The 25,806-nt window shown below is 35.5% G+C and overlaps 1 protein-coding gene across 1 annotated transcript; it reads right to left on the bottom strand.

Annotated features, from left to right (window-relative positions):
* Nucleotides 1–1,522: 1,522 nt before the first annotated feature.
* On the bottom strand, nucleotides 1,523–6,462 carry cyp24a1 (cytochrome P450, family 24, subfamily A, polypeptide 1). Its single transcript, XM_065279461.2, has 12 exons — nucleotides 6,061–6,462; nucleotides 5,691–5,881; nucleotides 5,513–5,606; nucleotides 5,330–5,423; nucleotides 5,132–5,223; nucleotides 4,774–4,885; nucleotides 4,092–4,237; nucleotides 3,735–3,901; nucleotides 3,242–3,320; nucleotides 2,327–2,524; nucleotides 2,128–2,239; nucleotides 1,523–2,028 (listed from the first exon to the last, which is right to left on the bottom strand). Exons 1-11 carry the CDS (start codon nucleotides 6,298–6,300, stop codon nucleotides 2,129–2,131), a joined length of 1,524 nt encoding a protein of 507 aa, XP_065135533.1. The 5' UTR covers nucleotides 6,301–6,462; the 3' UTR covers nucleotides 1,523–2,028; nucleotide 2,128.
* Nucleotides 6,463–25,806: the final 19,344 nt, after the last annotated feature.

Genomic DNA, 25,806 nt, shown 5'->3' with positions numbered 1-25,806 from the left:
ATTTCATGACCAGTCAAAAATAAGCGCCCCACTAATGTTTGTCTTTATTTTGTTATACCTAACATTGCTTTTGTGAAAGTTTAGCATGTACAGTATAGCCTACATGTCACTTGTTTTATATTTTGTATGCAGTAACATTCAATCATTTGTGTCCAGATTGCCACAGCAAAAACTGTAAGATAACAGAAAAATATCAGGCAGTAATATATACAATATCAATAACATATGTAGTTATATCAGTAAGAATGTTTACATTTGCAGTATGTTAATATAATTGTTTATATTGATATGCATAAGATCAGTAACCAACTGATGTATTTTTCATTTAAAAATACATTGATGCAATAACATAATTTAACTTGTATATGGATTCATGTTTTATACACCATGCACAGGGTGATATGCAATCACCTAATAAGCATTTAAATCATGCATAAAGACTAAACAACTATAGAAATACGTGGGATTGTAAAGGCCGAATCAGATCTGATATATGATAAACAGCTGCCAAAACAGCAATCATCAATATTACAATATTTAATAGCAGGTTACTTTTCACAATCAGACCTTATGACTTGAACTTTCCATAGCAAGATATAAGCACCGCAGTCGGACATTTGGCTTTATTGCATCGCTCTATTGGCATATTGGGGTTTGTTTTGCATTTAAATCCACAAGACTCGGAGGTGAATGACACTGGCCACGAGCCAAAGCAAAGGGACGTTGGGAAATCAGGGTTAAAGTTACAGTAGCCGCTGTTATATCACTTGGCAATGTTTTTGTGTGCTTTTCTGTCAAAACATCAGGTTCACAGCTTGTGAAATATCTGAACATCATGACATTATTGAATCTGTGTCAGTCCAATGTCAGCTCAAAGTGGCTAATTAATCAACAGCCCCTCCCACCACAAGCTCCACCCATTTACCAAGACCCTCCCACTTTATAAGACCCATGAGAAGAAGCAAACACTGGAGCGGAATACGGGATTTTTCTCAAAGAATGAGAAAGTGAACAATTTTGATCATTCAAGCTACTAGTCTTTGCTTTCATAGTATTACTAATATTACTTTTAGTAAATCTTTGCTATATTATTCATCTGTCCTCCAAACTGAAATTCAAAACATTTTTATTATGTCCGGTAAACCATTGAACACAAAACCACCCTGGCACACATTTAGGAAAGTGATTCATTTTCATCAATTTTGTTTTTCAAGAAGTTTGCCAAATGTGAGTTTATAATTGCACATGCCCTACAAAATTTTAGATTTTCACAAATTGTTTATCGTCTGAAAAACTATTACACAATAACATCCACACTACTAAAACAAAAATTGAAAACTAGCCCCATGTCTTCTTTTTATTATTCAGATGTCTTTTCCAGAGAAGAAATATTAAGGCTTGTTTTCAAAGAATGTCTTTTATATTTTGTGTATATATTTGTGTTGTTACATTATTCCCTTATTTTATAGGAGTTTGAGATTTTGTCCAAGGTGAATTTGTTTCAAATGACTGATGCACCAAGTATCAGAATGTGTTTTTATTTAGACACAAAAGTGGTTTGAGGCTTAACAACATCCAAGATCCTCTAAACTCTTTTATAAACAAACAAACAACATTCACTGTTTTTTTAGACAATACAATAAACAAGTTTTGTTCAGCTGTGTATATAAATATAATATTATGTATGAAATGTATGTACAAGATTTCTACACAAAATATTTCCATTCAGAAAAGTCTACAAAATTTTACATACTGTACATGGAATGATTTCAGTGCTAAATAATATTTCATATAACATTAATAAAGAAATAGTTTAGCAGCAATTAAGTCAACACTTTAAATATTTTCTTCAAATGCTTATTGTAATAAATAAAAGAATCATGTTTAAACTATATTTACTTTAGGAAAAACTATATACTCCATGATATGAGGTATATGTAAAAAGGCGATCTGATACATTCTGGTTAGCAGCATAAAGGCGTTTTGGATCTATGACATCATCCATTGAGGTTAAAATTGGTTCATTATCTGTGAAAACAAAAAGCAAGTTTGAAAATACATTAGAAACGTATTCCTCATCGATCCGTATGAAACATTTCATTGTGAAATAACACAATTTTTTATTACCTTATCTGGGAATAAAAGCCACTGGAAGCTCTCGACTGGGAACCAACGTTCCAGAATGCAACGCTTCCACTGGCTCAAAATCTGTGGCCACGATCTCATAATCACGTAGTATCTGTGATAAAAACGAAACATACATGACATTAAAAAACTAATTATTTAATATAAGACTAAATCTGTCTGCATTGGACATTAAACCTACCCAGCACAAACCCAACTGGATTTGTAGTTCAGCAAGACGTCGACCGATGCACATTCTCTTTCCGATCCCGAAGGGCACGTGAGCAAATGGGTTGATGGAGCTCTTTTCCTGAAGCCAGCGCTCCGGTCTGAACTGCTTTCCATTGTCAAAATATTCTTCATTTGAACCCAGAGCCTGACTGTTGATCATCAGTATTGTCTGAGAACATGAATACAAGCAAGGGTTAAAAATCCATCACATTACTACAGTAGCCTACTACAATTCCTTAAAGGTGAAATGTGAAAATGTGATGCCAGGCCGCAAAGGGAGGTCTAAAGGTGGTTTTTACTTTATATCATGAGTGTCACTTGCAGGAGCATCATACACCAAAGTTTTTTAATGTGCACAGCACACAGAAATGTATGCACAGACAATAAAAAGTCGAAATACATACGAATTAGCAGGACCTACTTTTGAAAAGCATTTATGTTTATTTACACTGACTATTTAATGCTGCTTAATTGTGCCATTTTAAATGCTTTTTTATTTTATCACTTAAAAAATGCAGCAACGGACCCCCAACCATGCACAGATGATGGATTGTAATATAATTAATTAATAATCAATTTTGTCCAGAATGAAGCATGTGAATATTTTACATTTCAAATATTTTGCCTATAAAATCAAGTAGTGGATAAATAGACGCTTTGATTTTAAGGTTGCATGCTAAATCCACTAGGCTCAAAAAATCTGAGGGAGCATGATGTGTCCTCTTAGTTTGAATGGGCATATGGCGCCTCTTGTATTGCTCTTTAAAACATTTTAGGTTTTTTAGCCAACCCCAAAAACAACAGATGTGGCAACAGAAAATACACACTTCACCTTTAAAGCATACGGGGGCAGTATACTGTAAGAGAATACTACTAAGATACTTACGCCCTTAGGTAAAGTGTAATCGCACAGCACCGTGTCCTTGTCTAAAGTTCGGCTTGTGAAGGGGATGGATGGTGTAAGTCTGTGAGAAAGAGAGAAAACAACAGTGAACCCCTCAATTCCCGATTGGCACGCAAGTGAGCGTAAGCCGTGAGGCACGGCTGGATAATCCCACAAATACAGCATGAACATTCCAGCGCATACTACAGCATTATCCTGCTTTAATGTCATGTTTTCCTGTAACAAATCATGGAAGCGTGATGGTGAAAACATGACTCATGAATTCCAGTCAGAGGCTATTATGTTTTTCGGGGGCTTTCAAACTCGGCTGAATGAACTTTGTAATGACCCGTCTAATCTACTGGGGACTCCATGTTACAGAATGATATCGGTAATGCAAATCCACAGATTATTGTGCTTAATGGGAATTACAATAAACTTCAAAAGAAACATTACAGTCTTGAAAATGTCATAGCAACTGATTCTGGGTCTGTACCTCATTGACTCTTTCAGACAGGCTTTGAGGTAAGGCATATTCTTGATGTGCATGGCACATGGTGTCTGCCCGGATGGAATCACCTCTTGGATCTCCTTCAGAAGTTTTCCTTGTGCGCAGGGATTACGTGAGAGATTGAAAATAGCCCACAGCATGCTATTGGCCGTCTGAAACAGGAAAATAGGGATTTACATGAAAGGTTGTTCTTAAGAAGTCCAGCGGTTAGACTATCACATTTTATTAGTGATGTTCTTCTAACACTAAACATGCCCTGCCTCATGTGCTTCATTAAACTAAGCTATGTGTAGTTTAATCTTAACATGGATAAGAGCAGAACAAAGATAAATGAACTCGTACCGTCTCCACTCCTCCAACCTGGAGCTCTGTTGTAGCGGCATACAGCTCCTTCTTGGTGAGGTGATTTTGATGGTAGATATCACAGAGGAAATCTTTGGCCTCCCCTTTTGAGTGTTTCTCCAATTTCTTGTCGATGTAAAGTTTTGCTGTTAAGGAACAAATAGATTTTTTGATGTTACAAAATTTCACAACATTCCCAAAAGTACGGTGGTAATGGTCATCCAATGGTATATTCCCCAAAAAATTGGATGGTCCAGTCCAGTTAGTACTACTTTTTTTTTAAGTGCTGTGCGTAGATGTTTGTATGCTCTGTTTAAATCTGGACATCCATGCAGCACGTTTGACTGGTGCAGGGACCTGAAGCCTTGCCGTATGTGTGACAGCTGCCACTAACGGAGTGTACAGCCGCACAACAAACTGTGAGTAGTTCAACAGTCCTCCCCACCCCTCCCTCTCTTCTACTACAAATATTTGGCTGCACTCAGGTCAGTGCGTTTACTACAAAGGTTTACTCTCCACCCTCCCTCTCTCTCTCACTCTTCACACACGGATCTACTATGGGGTACGAAAAAGGGGGTCAAACTATTAAGCCGTAAGTTCATGTGTCATCACCTTACTGGAAATGTGCTTTAAATGCCTTTATGAGTCACACGTGCAATGCAATTAAGGACCTCTTTAGTACCTGTGCTAAAAATGCGGTCCCAGGCTGCTGTGTGGTCTTGCCATGTTTTCGTATTTAGGGTTTTATGGAGCTCCACAGGCGTCACCATCATGGTTCCAAAGGTGCTCATCATCTGCAAGGGACGCAAAACTCACTTTAAAGATATAGATTACAAATTCAGAGGGTTTCTGGTATCTTGGACAGCTCAAAAAACGTGATGCATGTCCTGGTTTTGTTGAACCCAGTGAACTGTTTGTAGCATCTTTACATTGCCAAACACAACTGTATCAGTGGACGGCACAGATAAAGCTTGTTACAGACACTGCAAATTCACTGATTCAACTATTATAAGATCAAAGAGATGCAGAGATCAATTTACCGTCTTTATCGCCGTGATAAAATCCATGGCTTCCTCGCTGACGCTTTCTTGCAGGAGACCGAAACGTTTGTCATAGAGCACATAGCAAATGGCTGTAATGAAAGAGGGAAACCCTTAATACACATAGCAGATCTTACAAGAAACTTAAAAGGAAGAAGAACCACAACAGCAGGAAGATTTTTCATAAATAAAACTTACTTTCAAAGGACCACTTGTTGAGTTCAAAATACAAATCATTGATCTTCCCATCCACATGAGCTGTTCCCATTCTCTTAACCAAGTCTGCTGAAACCTTAAACAAAGACAACAAACAATCCATCATACAGCCTAAACTTTTACATTACCCTGGGACTGACATATCATACCAGCTCTTATACTCACTTCATTGATTTTTCCGTCCAGCTTCATGACTTCACTTGGTTTCATTAACTTCTGTTGAAATGCGCTGCGCACGCGCTGCCAATCCTTCCCCTCTCTGCAATCGCAGAAGTTTACATTATAAATAACATCTTGAAATCTAAAATGAAGCATGCACTTGTAATGAAAATGGAATACTTACAATATCAGCAGCCCATAAGCCTCGTCTCGCATGTCTCTGTAAGCTTTCCATGGTTTAATCTCCAGCCTCTGAGGATAGTTGCTCTCTTTGCGGTAAAGCGCCTCCAGTAAACACGGAGCGCCGATGTGAACCGACTCAAAAGATCCGAGTTTCATCCGAAAGATCTTTCCGAACTTCTTATGGTAATCGATCTAATTGAAGGGAAAATGAATCATAGGCAAAACAATGAATAAAACATGCTTAATGAATTATAAAAAAAAAACAATATTCACAACCAAAGATAGAAATGGGCATGTCAATATTTTAAAAACATTTAAATATGAAAAAAAGCATGATGCATAAAGTGCATCAGTATGAAAGTGGTTCATACCAACGCCTCGTGTTGTCTTTTTAAACCTCCCTTCCGAAGGAGTTCAATAAGGCTGCCGAACAGCGGCCAGTTGGTTGGTCCAGGGATGGAGTCGAGGCTGTGAGCGCAGGGCGCGCTCGGCACAGCATCCTTTGCGTCCAGCACGCACACCGACGTTGTGGTCTTGCAGTGCTGAAGACCCACAGGCTTCTTCTTCAGCAGCTCCAAAATCTGGGGAGCTTTCTGGATCTGCCCTCTCATCTTTATGCGTGCGTAAAATGACGTGCGTAAAAGTCTTCCTGAAGTTTCTCTTAGATGGCTTACATCTTGTCACAATATATATACCCTTGTCCGTGTTTATCTCGGTCGGGCACGGCGACCAATCAGGAACCTTGCGTAAATGTCGAGCCCACCATTCATTTATGGATCCGCTTAAGTTTCGCATCACCCCGGATAAACCGCGGAAGTGCCCTCAAACGCGCTTTATAAATAAACAAAAAGGAGGTGACGCGGTTCGCTTTAAACTGTTCTGGCTCCTGATATTGGAACAACCTTAACTTCTCTCTCTGAGTCAACACTACGACCACGCTTCGCCAATATGCGTAAATATTTGCATAAGAGCTACTGTGTGCACGAGTGGTCAAAGGCGCATGGCAATCACCATTGTTTGCATTCGCGCGCTTGAGCAATAGAACATTTCAATTGTGGAATTTCATTGATAATCGTATAGTCATATATTTGTAATGGATCATTATTAGTTAACCACTTTATTATGTTCACTCCTTTTAAAACTGTTCATAGATAACGTATCCAACTTTTCTTTCCATCCTCTCCATTTCGAACAGCAAGATGTTAGGTCAAAAGTATAAGTTTACATCTTAGTTAAATTTCTTACTTTTTTGTTTCATCACCATTTTGCCTTCACTATTACATGTAGTCTCTTAATTAATGTATGGAAATCAGAACTAAAAATTGGATGTTTATGAACATTATTACTAGAATATAGGCTTATAGAAATACATATCACACCACAGGACACCGCTTGAAACTTGTCATCTACCCATTACCTGTGCTACATTGACAGAAACTATACTTAGCCCATCATGGTAAATCTGTGTAAGGGTACGGCATCCAAACCATGTTGATAATGTGTGTATCGTGTGACCCATCAAGTTAGGGTATAAAATTACCAGGGGTTAAGTGTTTTGCCCAGTACACAGTGTATGATGAAATACATAACCTTACATCTGAACTCAAGAGCCTCTGGTAATCCCAAACCACACTTATGACATAGTATAGGTTTACAAAAGTAAAGATATGGTACAGTAAACATGTTGACTCATAGCATACATAGATCATGTGTAAATAACCTTGAACTCTGCAGAGATTGCTTGCTGGTAACCAAGCTGACTGCCAAATTATCCAACAAGCCACAAAACACATACAGATTCAGGTTGTACTCATATCATCAAACCTAACCCTCATACAAACCTGTGGATATCAATAGGTTAATGATCTTTTTTTTTACTGGTGAGGACCAGTAAATGCACCTAAAAACATGCATGTGAGGACAATTTTCAACATTGAGACACCTAACCACCATCAGGGCTGTCAATGCTGCTTACATTTTATAAAGAAAATTATAATAATTATTCATTCAAATGTTAAATTTTTTTTCAAATTTGGATGATATAAATGACATCATACGCATTGTAGATAAGACAGTCCTGTCTGGTAGCATTCTGAAATTAAAAACACACTGATTGTTTCCATGCTCATCATTAGTCTTTATGCAAATCAATTCCAATCACACTCATACATTTCAAAGGATTCGCCCATTCCACAGAATTTACATAATACGGTCTGTCGAGCTTATTGTCCTCTCTTTATAATGCTAATAGCACCTGTACCCCCACCCCACATACCAGAACATTATTACCTGACCCTCATGCAGCAAACAGATATTTGGCCAAACAAAGCCTATAGACAAGAAAACAGGATCAGTTAAGTATATTTCATAAATAAACAGTTTTAAATATTGCTACATAAATACTTTCAAAATCTCAAATAAATAATTCATTTCCAAAAAACGTATTTAAAAATCTTTAAACTTTGATTAAAACTCAATAAAGTTTCAAAGACATTTAAAATCAAAATTATATTTTGCTGCTACCTAAAAAAATGATTAAAAAGTAATTTTTTAACAGCTAATTTATGTATTGTGCAAGGTCCACCGGTAAAATCTGCTACCCTTCAGACCCAACGTTATAAATTTAACACTGACATAACAAGTTCAAATTCTAATATTATCAAATCTTTCAGCTGTATCTTAAAATCTGCATGATCTAGAGTCTAGACACAACTAATCACAAGAAAAAATTATTATATATTCTTCAAGGCAGGTTTTGTAAGTTCATGACCAGGTAAACAAACCTATTTATAAAGTCTACCATTCAAAATAATTTCAGGGTTAAACAATATGACGTTTTATTTGTGTAAATGTGGTTTTAAAGATAAAAAACATGTACAGATATATTTTATTAGACCTAAAACTCATGTTGTAATACAGCAACCAAGTAATGAACACATTACTTGTTGAAATTCATCTTTTTACCCAAATAACAAAATGAAATATTTACACTTAAAATCTAAAACTGAGGAAAGTTATCATCCAGCACTGACCTGTCTGACAGATCACTGCATGAAAGACCTTACAAATATTTAAACTAGAGCATGTTTTGTTAAACAAAATGCTCAATAAAATAGCAAATATCCCGTTTGAACCCATAGACTGGTTAATCCAGAGGTCAAGAGTGGTTACTTTGGCAAAAACAAGGTATTAGAGGTATTGACAGAACTACAGCCATTCAAGGACTTTAAACCTTTGACTTGTATTTGGTTATTTGGCAGTCAGTATTAGGCTGCGGACCTTTGTGGTTGACACGATAATCTTTCTTTTGGTGGATTTTGGTTAAGTCCCTTCAGCCCCTTTGGATTGTTCATTGCTCAACACAGTTTGAAAAGATCAAAATAAGGCCAAAAACAAGATAAAACAGAACCTGCACAAACATCAAAATACTTTTTACAGTTTCTACAATTTTTTTCAAACAAATTAAAGATGTAACATGATGCTAGGGTTTGCTTTGTGGTTACTAAAATGTACTAAAACTTAATTTTTTAAGTTAAGTAACATAAAACTATATGTTAAGTTGACAACATGCTGCATATTTTTAACTGTTAACATAAGTGTTAACTGGCCCAAATCACAAGAGCCCATAGCAAATAGATTACTGTGGTACCTTTACAGTACGTAGGCGTCTGTAGGTGTTATTTGATTATTTTTTTGCTCACTGGACAAAAATGTAAACATTTTATAGTTTAGACTAGTCAACACTACTCTACTCTCCTCAATGATTTAAGTTATTATTTATGTTTGGATCACCTATACTGATATAATATAATTACTGATATACAGTAATGCCTTACAAACATAAACAAAACTATTGTTTTAATAGTTTTAAATTTGCATCCCACATAAACCCTTTGAACTTAAAGGTACTAACACATAAACTGAACCAAAACTGATGACTCAAGCTAGTACGACCCCGACTCACGTTAGGTCAATGAGTTCGGTGACACACTCACACACTACACAAACACACACACACATACACAAACTACACACATATTTGTAGATAGAATAATAAAGAGGCTCTTGTTGTCTGATAATTAAAACCATCCTGTGCTTCTCCTAGAAATTCCCAAAATTCCTTAACCGTATTTCCCACTAATATCATTCTTTACTTGTGCCGGGAATGAGTGGACCACCCCCGCTACAAGTTGTGCATTCCTTAAGGCATCAATGTGTTGAAAGAGTTTGTGTGAGGTGTAAAACGTCATTCATTCCTGTTATCACATCAGCACTTGAGTAACTAATCTAATCCAGTACGACAACCATTCTGCTGTCAATGTACAGTGTGTTTACACTATTCTGAAACTGGTTTAAAGATGACATCTGGGTAAGGAACAACCCCGGATACCTCTGTAAACTCACTGACCCTCATTTACGTTTCTCCTTCACAAACAACTTAAAGGGTTGGGAAAGGGTTAAGGGTCTCTTCTGTGTACAGCTGCCAGTAACTATCCTTTACTACTGTACTTTACACACACAAACATTATATAAATACGTTATATAGTCATTTGCATGAATAATAATTAACTATATAAAATATTAAATGTGGTGTTAGCTTTCAATTTGACGGTAGCAACAAAACAATGGGCCGCATTTTCTCAATATAAAACCACCAAATAATTAACATTTTGTTGCAATATCCATACAAAATATAAATGTATGTTAACCTGAAAAAATCCTATGCTTATTATTTGTCAATACACACTACTGCTCTACTTTAGCACAGCCCTGAATGCAAAGGGTTACAAATGAGCCAATAGATCAACGGGTGCAATCAATATCAGTTTTCCAAATCAGCTTCTCTTATTTGCATATATAACAGAGTAAAAGTCTGTCCCCATCTGCCCGCAATGTTCTGCTCATCTTGTGCCCGCACGTTCAAAGCATGCATGTTTTTTAATTGAGAGATTTTAAATAACACAAGCCTTAAATTATGACAAAACATCGCTCAGAGTTCGCTCCTCAGTTTAATCAACTTCTCAGATGTTTCTCCTCAAAAGTAAGATCAAATAAATTACAACACATGAATAAAAATAATTGTTGGCATACAGTAGGATTATAAATTTGATTATGAAATGAATGTGGATGTAAAATAGCACAGTTCAGGTAATTCAGTTTTATGAAAAATGCATATTGTAATATCTGCACTGTAAACCTAAAGAGTACAATATACTAATTTAAAATGAGTGAACTGAAAAAAAAAAAATGAGTGAACTGTACTCAAACCTGTGTAAAAGTTTTATGTGTGTTCAATGATTTCACCGCTTTGAGTTACATAAACTCAAATAAAATGAGTCAAAGATCTTAGCTAACTCAAACATTTTATCATTCAACATTTTATGTAATTTAAGCTTAAGAAAAAGTCTGGCACTGCAAAATTACTTCAGTTTAAGGTTAAACTAACACGATTGGTTGTGGAGGATTCCCAGTTCCCAGCATGCTTTGCATGAGCCTGCATTATTAAAGCATTTGTTTAAATTAAGTGATATTTTGTGTGTTTTTCAGTAAAGATAAAGACTAAATAGTGTTAATCATTCATTTATGTTATTAATGTTTAATTTTGGATGAATTGTAATGCATAAATATTATTTACTTAAAGGGACACTTCACCCATTTGCATAAAGCTTTGTATAGTTGTATATGGAACCCCAGTCATGTTTTTGAATGGTCATGCATCATTTCCTTAGTTGCCACTGAGACAGGAGAAATACAGATTTCAGTGTTGCACTTCCTTCTTTCAATGATGTAAAAATCCTCATTTTGCATCATTGAAAGAAGGAAGTCCAATATCTTTGTTGAGAGGGTGAGACTACAAACACCCCTTTTCTCGGTCAAATAGGCACCAAATTCTAAATGTATGTTACATTTCCACTACAAATATAATGCGCTTTCAATAAAAATGTTTCTATTGGTGAAATGCTCCTTTAAACATTTTGAGTTGGTTTAATAACTTTATGTACTTAGTTTCCACAAATGTTTTGAGTACTCTAAACCAGTGGTTCTCAAACTTTTTCCGCGTGTGGCCCCCCTGTGGAAAATTTGTGACAAAAACTGTTGTAAAATTTAACATTTTAATTAAACAAAACACATTAATTTATACAAAGTAGTGCTGTTGGTTAGTAGCCTTATTTTTTTTAGGTTTAATTACACAGAATTCATGATAAATGAATGTTTTTTATAAAATGTCATAAAACTGGGGCCCCCCTGGCACCATCTCGCGGCCCCCCTAGGGGCCCTGGACCCCAGTTTGAGAACCACTGCTCTAAACTACTCTCGCTTTTACAGTGTGCCGTTTGATTTTTGGTATCTTAAATAGCAAACTTTTCTTAAACTGATGAATTAAGCATCTATTTACATTTACATCTATGGTCTGAGGTGGTGCAAAAGAGTGGAGGCGGGGACTTATTAGCATATTCATAGGTCTGCATATATTAAATGAGGCTGGGGTAGAGTTGCATTCAAGCTGTTTTAAAGAATGAGGAAATCACTGTTACATGAAAAACTTTACATATGCTATTATGATGCTCAAAGAGGGTAGACTTTATTTCATCAAAACCTTAATGAAAGTATGGAAATAATGCCATAGGGACCAAATAATTGTTACTTTATCTTGTATATTTTTTGTGTGTCATCAAAGTATCAGCTCTTTGTATAAACGGTTTGATCGGACGCACGTGTGCTGACGCGATACACGTCTAGATCCGAACTTTACTTCCGGTTTTGTTTTTTTAATAGTCAGGGCCCGGTTCCCAGATAACGCTCACCCTTAGCACGCTAAGAAGACTCAACAAGATTTATCTTACTAAAGTTGTTTATGTTGCTAAATGTGTTCCCCAAAGTGTCCCTTAGGAAGCTTCTTAACACGCTGCCTCTAATTTCAACGTAACAAAGGCCCTGTCCCAAGTGAAGGTGCTGAATTATTTGCGATCGATCGCTCATGGATTGATTTTGCACTTCACGCGAAGGTGCATTACGACGTTAAGTAACACAACATGTTCTATACAAATGGAACATTACTCAAATTATTCCAGTAACATTTACTTTAACATAGTTTAAGTTATCTGTAAAATATAGACAATTACTTAATCTAATATAGTCAGGTCAGGCAAAATGTCAGGGTTTAAGTGTTCAACACAACACCGGCGCCGTCTTTAATTCATTAGTTCTGATACCAAATAAAGTCAACTGCATAAATTGTCCTGTATCCATCGCAAACATATTTTATTATAAGTCTTAAAATGTCCATAACATAAAATCATTGTCAACATACCATAGTTTGACTTGTCTTGACGCTAAGAGAGAGCTTACGAATGGTCCAGACCAACCTTACGAAAGTGTGACTTACAGAAGATATACTTCGCGTACGAACGTGTCGGGAATCGTGCCATAGAGTTAAGAGAGAGGTTAAGGAATAGGTTAAGCACTACTTAGCGATAAGAACGTTTTGGGGAACCGGGCCCTGACTAGTTGCTAAACTGATCTGTTGAACAAATGTCTCGTCGAAAATAACAAATGTTTTGGTTTCCTAGGTAATCTATGTGTTGTTTTTTTGATGGTTATATGAATTAACTACGTTTAAAGAACTTCGCGGAGTTTACCGGAAGTTACGTGTGGACCACGACATCCGCTTGTTTATGTTGTTACTGCTGAAACTGTCTATAGTTCCTTACAGCTTTCTTAACACCTGTACATCTGTAGATGTTTGTATATCTGCTTAAATAAATTAATACATTTGACCTTTGTAAAGACAAGTCATTTATCCTCAGATTAAAAAAAAAAATCAATCTAAATTAAATATATTCAGTCATGCATGTTCACATAGCAGTGTAGGTTGTGTAGCAGACCTCACCTAATAATGCCTTCATAATTCAAGACATTCACAATCCCAAACAGGCCTATATGCATAGTACAGTGAACTGGCTGACACATAGGTGATGATGTCCCCTGTGACCCCTACAGCTACTTAAATCCTCGGGTAAATTTGCTGAAGCTCTTGACCTTAGATACGCTGTACCGCACAGCTCACAAACCCTATCTAGGGTGCAGAGGCTTTCGGAAACAAGCAGAAATCCTGGCGCTCTTATCTTATCAGGTTATGACAGAGAAAACAAACTCAAAGACAATGAGAGAGCACACAAAAATAAGTGGTGCTTTCACATGCAAAACTTAATGCGTCCTGTGTGGTGTCAGATCTTAAGGCTAGAGGTTAAAGATCTTAGATCTTAAGGCTGACGAAAAGTTTCTTAAATCATATCAGATTGTGGAAATATGAAAGGGGTGCAAATTCAAAATATGTGTTCGGAGTGTCATGTGAAAAATGTGCATCACATGTTATGTCAAAATAAGTGCCTGCACCACAGACGTCAAAACCGTTTATGATAAAAGAGTTCACAAAATACACGCTAGACACTCCCTTAACAGTAAACTTTAATTACACATGAGATAATGCGAGTATCTTGCAAACGCGAGTGTCTCTTTTATCATAAACCCTTTAGACGCATCTGCAGCAGGCACTTATTTTGACAAGACACGTGATGCACACAGGATCTCTCGACACGCAGAACACATATTTTGAAATAAGGAACCACACACATGATGGGCTACATACATGTTGTGACGAACTTCGCATCATGCACCCTCGGAAAAAGAAGTCACCGGCCGCCACTGCAGTACATTATGGACTGAATTTTACATCTCTGATGTCGATCTGACTCCTGGACTGTGCCGCTATGCTTTCGTCTTTCATCAGCTCGCTTTCTGATCCCCCCGAGTTCCCCCCGGCCCACACAACAGGATTTTGGAATATTTGCGTTTGGCAGATACAATCACTCTTAACACAACACAGAGAAATAGGATAAGATATTCGGCAGAGTTTATCTAGGATTGTTGTGAGGAGCCCAAATTCGCCCCGTTTATCTTCTCTTATTCGGCAGCCTTTAAAAATGGTCCTCAGGTTCATCGTCTGTCAGGTAAAACCCATGTCTAAAAATGTAAACAAAAAACAACAGGTGTTCAGTATCCAGTTGTATACGTACATAATGCTTTAAAGCACTTATGATTAACAATAATGAACTGGAAAATAACATGATGGTGTAAATTTCAAGCACAGCAGTACATATTAGTTCTGATGGAGTCTGATCAGCTTCATTTTGGTGAACACCAAATAATGACATTAAAGTACTGCGAAAGTGATTCAAAAGCAAACTGCTCCGTATGATTTCTCCAATCGTGATATTTTATGTCATTTGCATGCCAGTTCTTGCGGCGCCACTTGACTGTGTACTGTGACAAAAAAAATAGACTGATAAACATGAGGGAAAGTGATGATGTCACTGTCTCTCGACATTGCATAATCAGAATTGAATCTATATTTAAATCATTGTTTACATACATTAGGTTCAAATAACTGATCCTCATGTGTTTACGGTGTTACTCGACCCCTCCAGCGTCCCCCCAAAGGAAGATGTGTCTGTAATTTTACTCGTATTGTAGGAGGGACGTCCATCACAGAGCCCTAGCAGCTCTATTTATAATTCTTTCAACACCCAACAGATGCAGGAAATATATTAAAGCCACATGTCTTCCGCATGGATCATTAACCTTTCGGGAAGCCATCCTGTAAAGCCGTCCAAATGTTTAAGAAGAACTCCTTCTACCCATTTCCGATGTCACTGAAATAAGATTCAGTGATGTTATGATGAGCTCATCTGTGTTTGTAATGATGGGTATGAATGACTACAGTAGGTGTGGATTCAAGTTATGTGTTTACAGAGAGTGATGTAATAGAGTCACGTGACATGTTTTGGAAAATGTTGCCTTGAATATCTGTGCATGTTTTCCATAAATCATACAGTCGGGTACACAAGTTGTTGATACATTGTGAAACATCACAGTTGTGCATGATATGATACACAATTCACATCCTTTAATGCATAGAGGGATGTAATTATTATTGCACATACCTACACGCACACATGCATTTTTGATAAAAAGACCCCAGGACTATCAATGTCTTGTGGTGTTTACAGTGGTTGGTTGCATAAACATTGTCAGTAAGTTAAGACTGTGTCGTAAGAACTACTCTGGGGTGTGTTTCCCAAAAGCTTCATTGCTAACTAAGTTAGCAACTTTGTTAGTTGCAATGCAATTTCCCATTGCCAACCAAGTTGCTAACATGTTAACAACGATGCTTTTGGGAAACACAACCCTGACCAACTAGCAATTAGATAATCAGTATACATTTGACTAAAAGCAGTTATGATTAGTTTTGAATAAAAAAAATGATGACTAACTTGTAAAAATAGTGGAAAGTCATGTTATAGTCATAACATTTTTTATTAATTTATTCGTGCATGAAATTCAGCTTTTTTGTGCCTTGAGCATGAATGTCTTTTCGTGTCACATGCAAGATTTTCCATAAAAAGTTTTTGTGTCCGTTGCACGACTTTCATCTTTGTTTTATTTTATGTATTGTTTTCTTATTGTTTTTTCTTACCATTGTCGCTTGGAGTTGTGGTTAGTACGACATTCTGTTACATTTTTAGACCTCCAAACCCAGACCCCAACTCCAGACGAAAATAGTTTTAAAAGCGGAAGAAAAACATGTAGAAACCAATACATGCATGTAGGCTACATCCTAACCCAAGAAAATAGAAAAAAATGAGGCACTCCTGATAAATGTTAAAAAGCCTTTAATCAAAAAATGGCTACATGCCAACGCGTTTCAACTAAACAGTTTTCATCAGGGCACGCAAAACATACACAGGTGAGTGCATTTACCAGAGGTCCCTTTTTTTCTATACAACCCCCAAATCTAACCCCAACCCCAAGCGACAATGATTTAAAGATAGAAAAAAATTGAAAACAATACATAAAATGACATGAAAAAGAAAGTCGTGCCACTGACACAAAAAACTATTTATAGAAATGTGTGCGTGTTACACGACAAAGATATTTGTGCTCAAGGCACGAAAAAAAGCTGCATTTTGTGCCATGGACACGAATAATAAAAAAAAAAAAAATGTGACAATAACACGACTTTCCGTGAGATCATGTTGCAAAAATGCAACTGGCAACAGATGCACATTCAGAAGATAACAACATCTGCAGCAGACATATGAACTTTATTTAAATTTAAAATAAAAATTCTGTCATAATCATTCTCATCCTCATGGTGTTAGGTATACATTTATTTTTGATTAATGTATTAATGACACGATTTTCCACTGTTTTTCATGCTTCTGGAGCACGAATGTCTTTTTCAGGCACCCATCATGAATTTCTATAAATGTTTTTTTTTGTGTCTGTGGCATGACTTTCTTTGTCATGTCATTTAATATTTTGTTTTCTAATTGTTTTTTTTCCTATTTTTTTACAATTGTCGCTTGGGGTTTGGGTTAGAATCACTTTCTGTGACTTCCTAACCAAAACTCAAACTCCATGCAGGCGAGAATAGTTTTAAAAGTGGAAGAAAAACATGTAGAAACCAATGCATAAAATTACATCCTAACGCAAACCCCAAATCTAACCCTAACCCAATGATTTAAAAATAGAAAAAAAGCTGAATTTTGTGCCATGGACACGAATAAATAAATAACATTTTTTTTTTGTGACAATAACACGACTTTCCGTGAGATCATGTTGCAAAAATGCAACTGGCAACAGATGCACATTCAGAAGATAACAACATCTGCAGCCAGACGTATGAACTTCATTTCTCATTAAAGAAATTCACCCAAAAATAAATATTCTGTCATAATTTCCTCATCCTCATGTTGTTCCAGATTTTTATAAATGTATTTTTTTCTGATGATCACAAAAGAAGATATTTTGATAAATGATGGTAAGCACACAGCTGATTGTAACAGTAGGAAAAACAAATACAATGTAATTCAATCGGGTATCTGTGCTTACCATCATTTATCAAAATATCTTCTTCATCATTTATCACAATACTTCCATAATATTTGTTTTTCTACTTTGGAAGTCCATTTTTACAGCTACGTGCTTACCAACATTTATCAAAATATTTTTTTTGTGTTCATCAGAAAAAAGAAGTTCAAACAGAGGATAAAACAATGATGACAAAAGTTTCATTTTTGGGTGAGCTATCCCTTTAAATTCTTTCAAGACCAAAATATCTGAGCTATCCACATAAATATTAATAACTCTATACACTATATGTTCACAAGCTCAAATGAATCTTATTTTATTTCTCCAAATAAATATAATTAAGAAACATCTGTGATGGTTGATACTTAGAAAGAGATTTAAAGTGTGTCCTTAAAGCAATAAACTATTCCTCTGTGAAGTTTTGAATGGCTTTATTAAAATATACAAAATCTAAATATAGGCCACCCCATTGCATGCTGGGAATTATTAGATAGTTGTTTTCATAATAGACAGCTGCTTGCCTGTTTACCTTGCAGCTGTCCAACAGCTGTCCAACTATAGCAAACCAAAACCATCACAACAACGTAACAATGTTTTGATTTTTCATTTTACGATCGAGAGCAGAACTTGTAGTACTTTTATACCAAGCTGTCCCAGTTTAAATCTGTAAACATTCCAGGGGTTACACTTTCCCCCTTGCCTTTTATCAGGGGGAAGAATTTACGCTTGCACAACCCACTCGTAAATTTTGTGTTTCACTCAGGGAACTCAAGGAATGTGACATCATTGGGAAAACAGGAAAACTATAGGTTTGAGCAGGTCACGGAGAGCTCAGTAATCCCAACTACTTCTCAGCCGCAAGGAACAAACCAAAGATTAAATCCCCGGCTGTGTTTTTTCCTCCGGTTGGCTTCTACCAGAGGCAGCACGCAGGAAAAGGTGGTTTGATGTTTGTCACCAATCATTTCAACATTTGTCCCGAGAGCCGCCTTGCCAAAGCCAAGCTGGTCTGGCCGAGGGCTGAGGTGGTTTAATGGAATGGTCAGTACTTTTAAACATCACTTAGTTACGACCAAGATGGGTCAAGGTTGACCAAGCTTAACACCGTGCCTTTCTTATGCGTCGAGTGTGTGGAACTTAAAAAATAAAAAAAGTAAAGTCTGTGGCATGTAAAAGTTCCTCACAGGAACCAAACTTTTATTTGTTTTGCTGGTCGTTTTCATAGTTTTAACATGAGACATTGTCGTCTGTTACTAGGTTCATTCTTTTGGTGAGGGATTGGAAGAAATCACCTACCGCAAGTATTCAGTTGTAGTGCATAGCTCCTTTTGCATGTTTCTGAATGATATGGAGGTTCCCAGCTTCACAACAATATAGTAAAATTCCTATGCAAATACTCATATAAAAAGAAAAAAAAAAAGTATTTCATTGTTTAAACTGTGCCTCTATCAGCAGAAGATGTTTTTGTGTACTATGTGGGTTTGTGTGTTTGCAATCTGTTCAGTTTATTTGTTGAATGAGTGTCAGAGTTCGGGTTCAAATGAGTGCTTGTGTTCTGAGGGCTAAACTCCAGTAACTATACAACCTGTGAATCACCATGGACTGGGATTGGGAACATGCACTGTATGACCTATGCCAGCGTCTCTTTCTCTCTTTATATGGGTCTGTTTTTCCCATTCCACATTCCCGGTGTTAAAATGAATCAGGTCGTAGTTAAGTAAATGTCACCAAAATGGTCTAGGTCAAACCAATTGAAGAAAAAAATTATATTTTGCAGAAACTATTTTTACAGTGATTCATCTTTTCTTCTGTCATTATTTTGAAATGAAGCACACACATTTTTCTTATAATGTCTTGAACGGTATACTTAATGTTCTTTCCATATTAAATGTCAAAGTAATAAAAGCACAAAATTTATACACTGGGGTCGGTTTCCCAGACAGGGTTTAGATTAATCCAGGACTAGGCCTTAGTTATATTGGAAAATTAAAGTTGGTTTTCCAAAAAAACCTTACAAAAACAATACTGATGTGCATCTTGACAATTGCACTGATATATGTTAAGATGTGTCATTGCAAGGTGTTTTAAAATTAAGGCAGCTCAAACATGCATTTTAGTTTGAGACTAGGATAAACCCTGACCGGGACACCACCCCTGAATGTTGAATCATTGGCTGTGCAAGTCGTTTCAACTTTCTGTTTTGGGTTTTGATTACACTGTTACTTATCAAAATGAAGAAAAGCAATTTCAACTTGTTTTTATTTATAAGTTAAAGGCGGAGTGCACAATGTTTGAAAAACGCTTTGGAAAAGGGAGTCGGGCCGACTAACAAAACACACTTGTAGCCAATCAGCAGTAAGGGGCGTGTCTACTAACAGATATCCTTGCCAGGGTTGCGTATGTGTGGGGCGGGTCTATCAAAAGAAGGTCCAGGTTCTATTGGGGTAGGGGCGTGTTTGTTTAGGTGATTTCAAATATCAACACTGGCATTTTCAAACATTGTGCACTTCGCCTTTAAAGTGCAATGAAAATGTAAAATGGTAAATTGATATAACTGGTATGCCAACAGTGTTGGGCGATGACTTTTCTTCCAAAGGGGTGCAAAAATATGTGTTCGTAGTGTCATGTCTAAATATGTGTTCGGTACCTCATGTGAACCTATAATGTGCGTCATGTCAAAACTCAAAGGCCTACGTGTCGAAAGGGTTTATGATGCACTTGCAATTCCACATAGCATGGTTTCAGCTGCATACCAATTCACTAGAAACCATAAATACATCTGTTGTGTAAGAAAAAAAATCTTAAAAATTATGTTTTATATTTTCATGATGGAAATTAATATAATCTTATGTCCTTCTTTTGATTTTGCAGTACACTGTAAAAAAAGCAGCATGAAGTTATAACAACTTGGTTTTGCAAGTCAATTCAACCTACTATTTTAAGCTTTTGTTAAAAAAATCTACAAAATCTCACGGAAATTCGTGTTATAGTCACTAAAAATTTGATGTTTTCGTGTTATTGACACGATTTTTCACTGTTTTTTGTGCCTCTGGAGCACAAATGTCTTTTTCGTGCCATCCAGCACGAATTTTGTATAAATGTTTTTTTGTGTCTGTGGCATGACTTTCTTTATTCTGTCATTTTATTCATTTTGTTTTCTAATAGTTTTTTCCTATTTTTTTACCATTGTCGCTTGGGGTTTTTAAAAGTTTTTAAAGCGGATGAAAACATGTAGAAACCAATGCATAAAATAATTTTATGCATTGGTTTCTACATGTTTTCGTCCGCTTTAAAAACTTTTAAAAACCCCAGGCGACAATGGTAAAAAAATAGGAAAAAACGATGAGATTTTTTTTAAATGACACGATAAAGAAAGTTGTGACAGAGACACGAAAAACCATTTATAGAAATTTGTGCTGGGTGGCACAAAAAAGACATTGGTGCTCCATAGGCATTATGAAATGACAAAATCTTGACAAAAAGGCTGGCTACACACATGAAGATTTACGATCGCCCAATACAGTTAAGCCCAATTTTCATGCAAATTGGGCTTAATTGTATTGGGTGATCGTAAGGGGGCGTGACCCAATTAGTGTTTTATCGAAGCTGATTTTTTTGTGTGGTGTCATTGAGCTTATGTTGCTGCTCTCGATCGCTTTGGAGCCTCCCCGATCCCAAATCGTAAATATCAAACTTGATCATGCTGCCTTAGACGTGACAGCAATAACCCATGAGATGTGCAAGCTTCAACTGGATGTTGTTTGCTTTTATAGCTGAAACAAGAAACCCACAAATATGACATAAAGAGGAGTAATGTGAAAGAATATGCACTTAACATTTGTTTTCATCAAGTCACATTTGATTTCGTGTTTCTGTGAGATCTCGCGTCACTCTGAATTCGTCGTCACTTGTGTAATCTCGTGGCCGGATTGAATCATCCAGTGTGTGCGTTCTGAGGATTATGTTGTAAAAATTATTTGACACTGTCCCTATGTCTGTTGTCTCCCATGCATTTAAAATTGTTTAAGATGTAAAACAATTCCAGTGTGTCCCAGGCCTTACTTCAAAGATGCTCTTAGAAGGAGAATATTTACAAAATGAGTAAATATTTCAGAAATTTTCATCTAAAGTCTTAAAAGTTGAATGTAGGGTTAGTCCAAGAATATCATCATATAATCTATGGGATCATGAGGAAATAAATATTATAATTTGTAAATCATCCATTGACAAACCCCTGGATGTGCTGGTCGTCCAGTGTGGTCTTGCAGGGGTCCATGGATAGATAAATTAAATAAACTTGACTTTTTTATTAAAATATAACCTGTACTGTATATTTAAATGTAGTACATTATTGATCTGTAAAAAGCTTATGTAAAGTTATTAATTGTTATTAAAAGAGGATGAAAAAGCCTCTAAATGCATTGCACCTCCGTCAAAAATGAGATAATGATATTACCCAATACTCTCGGCACGCATTATACATTTATCAAATACTTTTGCTTCAAATCTACTTAATCCTGGCCATTCAGAAATACCACTTTGTTGGCAGAATCCATATAAAGAAAATACTATATATTTACAAGAAAACATATCAGACGCACCACAGGTGAGAGCTTTGGGTTTACTGAGAGCCTTCTGAGATTGTACACCTATGATGTAAGTGCATGTATGTGCATGAAATGATATCTGCTGGATCATGTCAATCTCCTGACCATAGAGTGCAACAAGGCCATACGAGTGAGTGAACTGTGAAATCAATCATGGGTGACCAAGGTTACTTTGCCTCGCAGCTTCTGTGCTTCCCCTCGATCCCTCCGTAAAACGGCTCCTCAGAGTCTCAATCGGCATGGACTCTGGAACGCGATAGACTTTGTAGCCATAAACTTGTTATGCTGAATGCTAGATGACAAATAAGTCAAGGGGTCAACAGCCGGTGTTGAATGTGTGTGGGTTTTGAGTTTGCGTACATAATTCAATCAACATAAAATTGATCTCCATCATATTTGAACATTTGGACTAATAAACAAGTCAATGTGCAGGTGAAACTTTGTTTTTGACTTCTCAGTTTATCTGCAGCTGTTTCGTTGTCTTTTACTACAGAAACAAGAAAGACAACAGTGGTTAAATTTTTTTTTTTGGGATAAGAAACTAGTTACTCGGTTCTCAATATAGAAATAAATGTGGTTGTAAAATAATATCGATTATTAATTAAATTATTTTAAGTAACTCAATGTGAAACTTTAATAAAAAAAATCATTTCAAATAAGAATTCTTATTTATTTTTTATCTTTTTTTTTTAAGATTCCCTTGGGGGATAAATAAAGGAAGTCTAAGTTTTAATATACATTTAATTTATTAACATAGTCATTTCTTAAATTTATTTACAGTGTACAATAAGGTTGTTTTTAGTAAACATTGCATTACAAAACATTAGTTTTTCAACATTTATCAATTCTCTAACAGATGTTAACAGTTTAATCATTTGAGTTTAATAATATATAAAATGCTTAAATTAACATGAACTTAGATTTATCAATACTTTAGTATTGCTCAATGTTAGGTTATGTTAGCTAATTCATTAACTAATTGTTACAAATACAACTTTATTGTAAAGTGTTACTTTTTTACTTTATATAAACTATTTTTTTTTATATATAAAAAAATCATTTTAATCATCAAGCTTTAAATTCCCAGGTTTTGCAAGCTTATTTAAAAAATAAAAATTGGCACAAAATTTCCCAAACCTACTGCATTCCTCAATCTCTTTTTTGACAATTTATTTGCAATTTATAAACTGGTCATAAAGTATTTAAGTTAATATTAATTCTAACAAACATATGAATGGCTTTAAAATCATTGCTGGTAAGATATAGGGAGACTTTCTGTTCCCCAGAAAAACTTTTAATTCATCACCTTGCTTGTTTTAGCTTGGCCTGAAAATAACTGGTTGTCCTATATGGTTTTCCTTTGCATATATTATAGCAATCTAGAGATTACACAATATTACGCGTCATACGATGGTCTTTAATGGTTGTGGGATAGCCCCGGTGAACTCTGCTACACCTTCATTTGAAAAACAAACTCACGAGGTGAGTCGTTGACATTTGCTTTGAGATAAAACCCACTCAAGGGCACAACAGGGTTGTAAGCATCAATCAAAGGGCGCTGCCGTGGGTCGTAGGGAACGTTGTGCTCTGATGTAACTCATACAAACATTCCTGTACAAGCGTTGGGTATTATCTGTCAACATTATCTGGACAAATAAATGTTGGGCACACAATGACTCTGATCTGGGGCAGGTTGTGTTTAGCAGCTTCACTTTAGTGTGGCACAAATTTGAGGTGAAAAGGTGCATTGACAACATGTGCAGACTGCTGGTTAAAGAGCCAATGGGTCATGGGCCATATTGAAAGAACTTTATTGATTTTTAAACAAATAATGTGAGTAAATGGAGTTGTTATTAAGATGGGTCGGTGTATTTGGGGTAAAGTTCCAGCAGGTGGCAGCACTTGAAAATGTATGGCTTGTTGTTTCTGCATTATAAAGTTTGACCTACTAATGCTGGATTGTATTCTGCACCTTTGGAGTCATTTGCTAAAGTGTTATGTTATCATTTAATAATACATTTTGTTTTTTAATTTGATATAGATATACAGATCAAAAGTCTGAGTTGCATTGATAAAAAATGTTTTATAGACCATTGAGTTTTCTTATCCTGGCATGATTTGATAACAGAGGAGTTAAGTCGGTCAATGTCAAATCTGCATATATTAAACTAAAGTTTATTTTTAAATAAAACAATAAGTGTCTGTATTTATTTTTTAAAAGTCTTTATTTTTCTGTTTATATATACTGTAGTTGATTTTTCAGTATTTCAGTAGTTAACTCTTTTATTGATGTGCTTCCAGTCCAGTAATTTTTACAGCGTGTTATCTTTATACTGTAACTGTTTTTTCTAAAAGTGACTAATGTAAAAATAAGTGTTATGTAAGTATTATAAAACTTCCATTTTTATTACCCGAGTAGTGTCTTAATAAGCGAGTAGGTTGGCTAGTCTTTTTATGTAAACGAAACCCAAAAGAGTAAGCAGGCAAACTTTTAGAAAATCAGATCTGTGAGTTGAAGTACAAATATGGGACAAACTGTATAATTTTATAAATTGCTGCCTTATTTTTTTGTTGTTGAATCAAGTCATGTCAACTTATTATTATTTATCTTGACAATAGATGAGTTGGAACAACTTATAAAATAAAGTCAACATCTTACAACTATATTTTATAAATTATAACAATTAGTCAAGGTATCTAAGTTGATTAAACTAAAAAATTTAAAGTAAATGTAAAAGTAAATTAAAATGTAAAGTATGTAGGCAGTGCCTTTAACTAGATGCATGTGTTTATTGTTCCTGTATGTTGTAAGCTATTGTCAGAATACGTTGTGATTTTTGCTTTATATGCATGCATTCTTAAAAATAAAGGTGCTTTAAAGAATCTTCACAGCAATGCCAAATAAAGAAAAATTTTTAGTTCCTCAACAAACCATTCATATGAGAAATATTAATTTTTTTACCTTTTCTTTTCTATAATCTAAGAACCTGAATAAGAACCAGAAATAGTTTTTCTTTGATGTAGCACATTTATTTTTAAAAATGTATTTGTATTTCAGCTGTTTAACTGCAAATTTTTTCATTCAAGATCTTTGTTTTTAGAATAAAATGTTGAATTTTGTTTAGCCACATGGTGGCGCACTAAATCGGGCAAAACTACAGTGAGAGGAGTATTTGTGCACATACAGCCATGAAAAAAATAAGAGACCATTTTAATGCTCCCTTTCTAGATTTACTATTTATAGGTATGTCTTTAAGTAAAATTATAATTTTTGTTTCATTTTGTCAGCCACTGACAACAATTCTGCCAAATTCTTAATAAAAATAATGTTTTTTATTTGCATTTATTTATTGAAAATTGAAATGGGGAAAACATGGTCAAAGTAACAAAATAGATTCAGTGTTTTCTGATCTTCAATACTGCAGAGAAAACAAGTTCAAATTAATTTTTGAACAACTAAATACTATTTTTTATATGTTTTTAGGAATTTTTTTTTTTTTTTTTTGGAAAGCTTTTTTTAAAGTCTTTTACATGTGCTGATGGGTGACTTTATGTCATTCCCAAGGTTTACTTTTG

Source organism: Paramisgurnus dabryanus, chromosome 7 (genome assembly GCF_030506205.2).
Source record: "Paramisgurnus dabryanus chromosome 7, PD_genome_1.1, whole genome shotgun sequence".
Taxonomy (NCBI): Eukaryota; Metazoa; Chordata; class Actinopteri; order Cypriniformes; family Cobitidae; genus Paramisgurnus; species Paramisgurnus dabryanus.
Note: the sequence above shows the minus strand (reverse complement) of the source record. Positions and strands in the feature narration are given on the sequence as shown.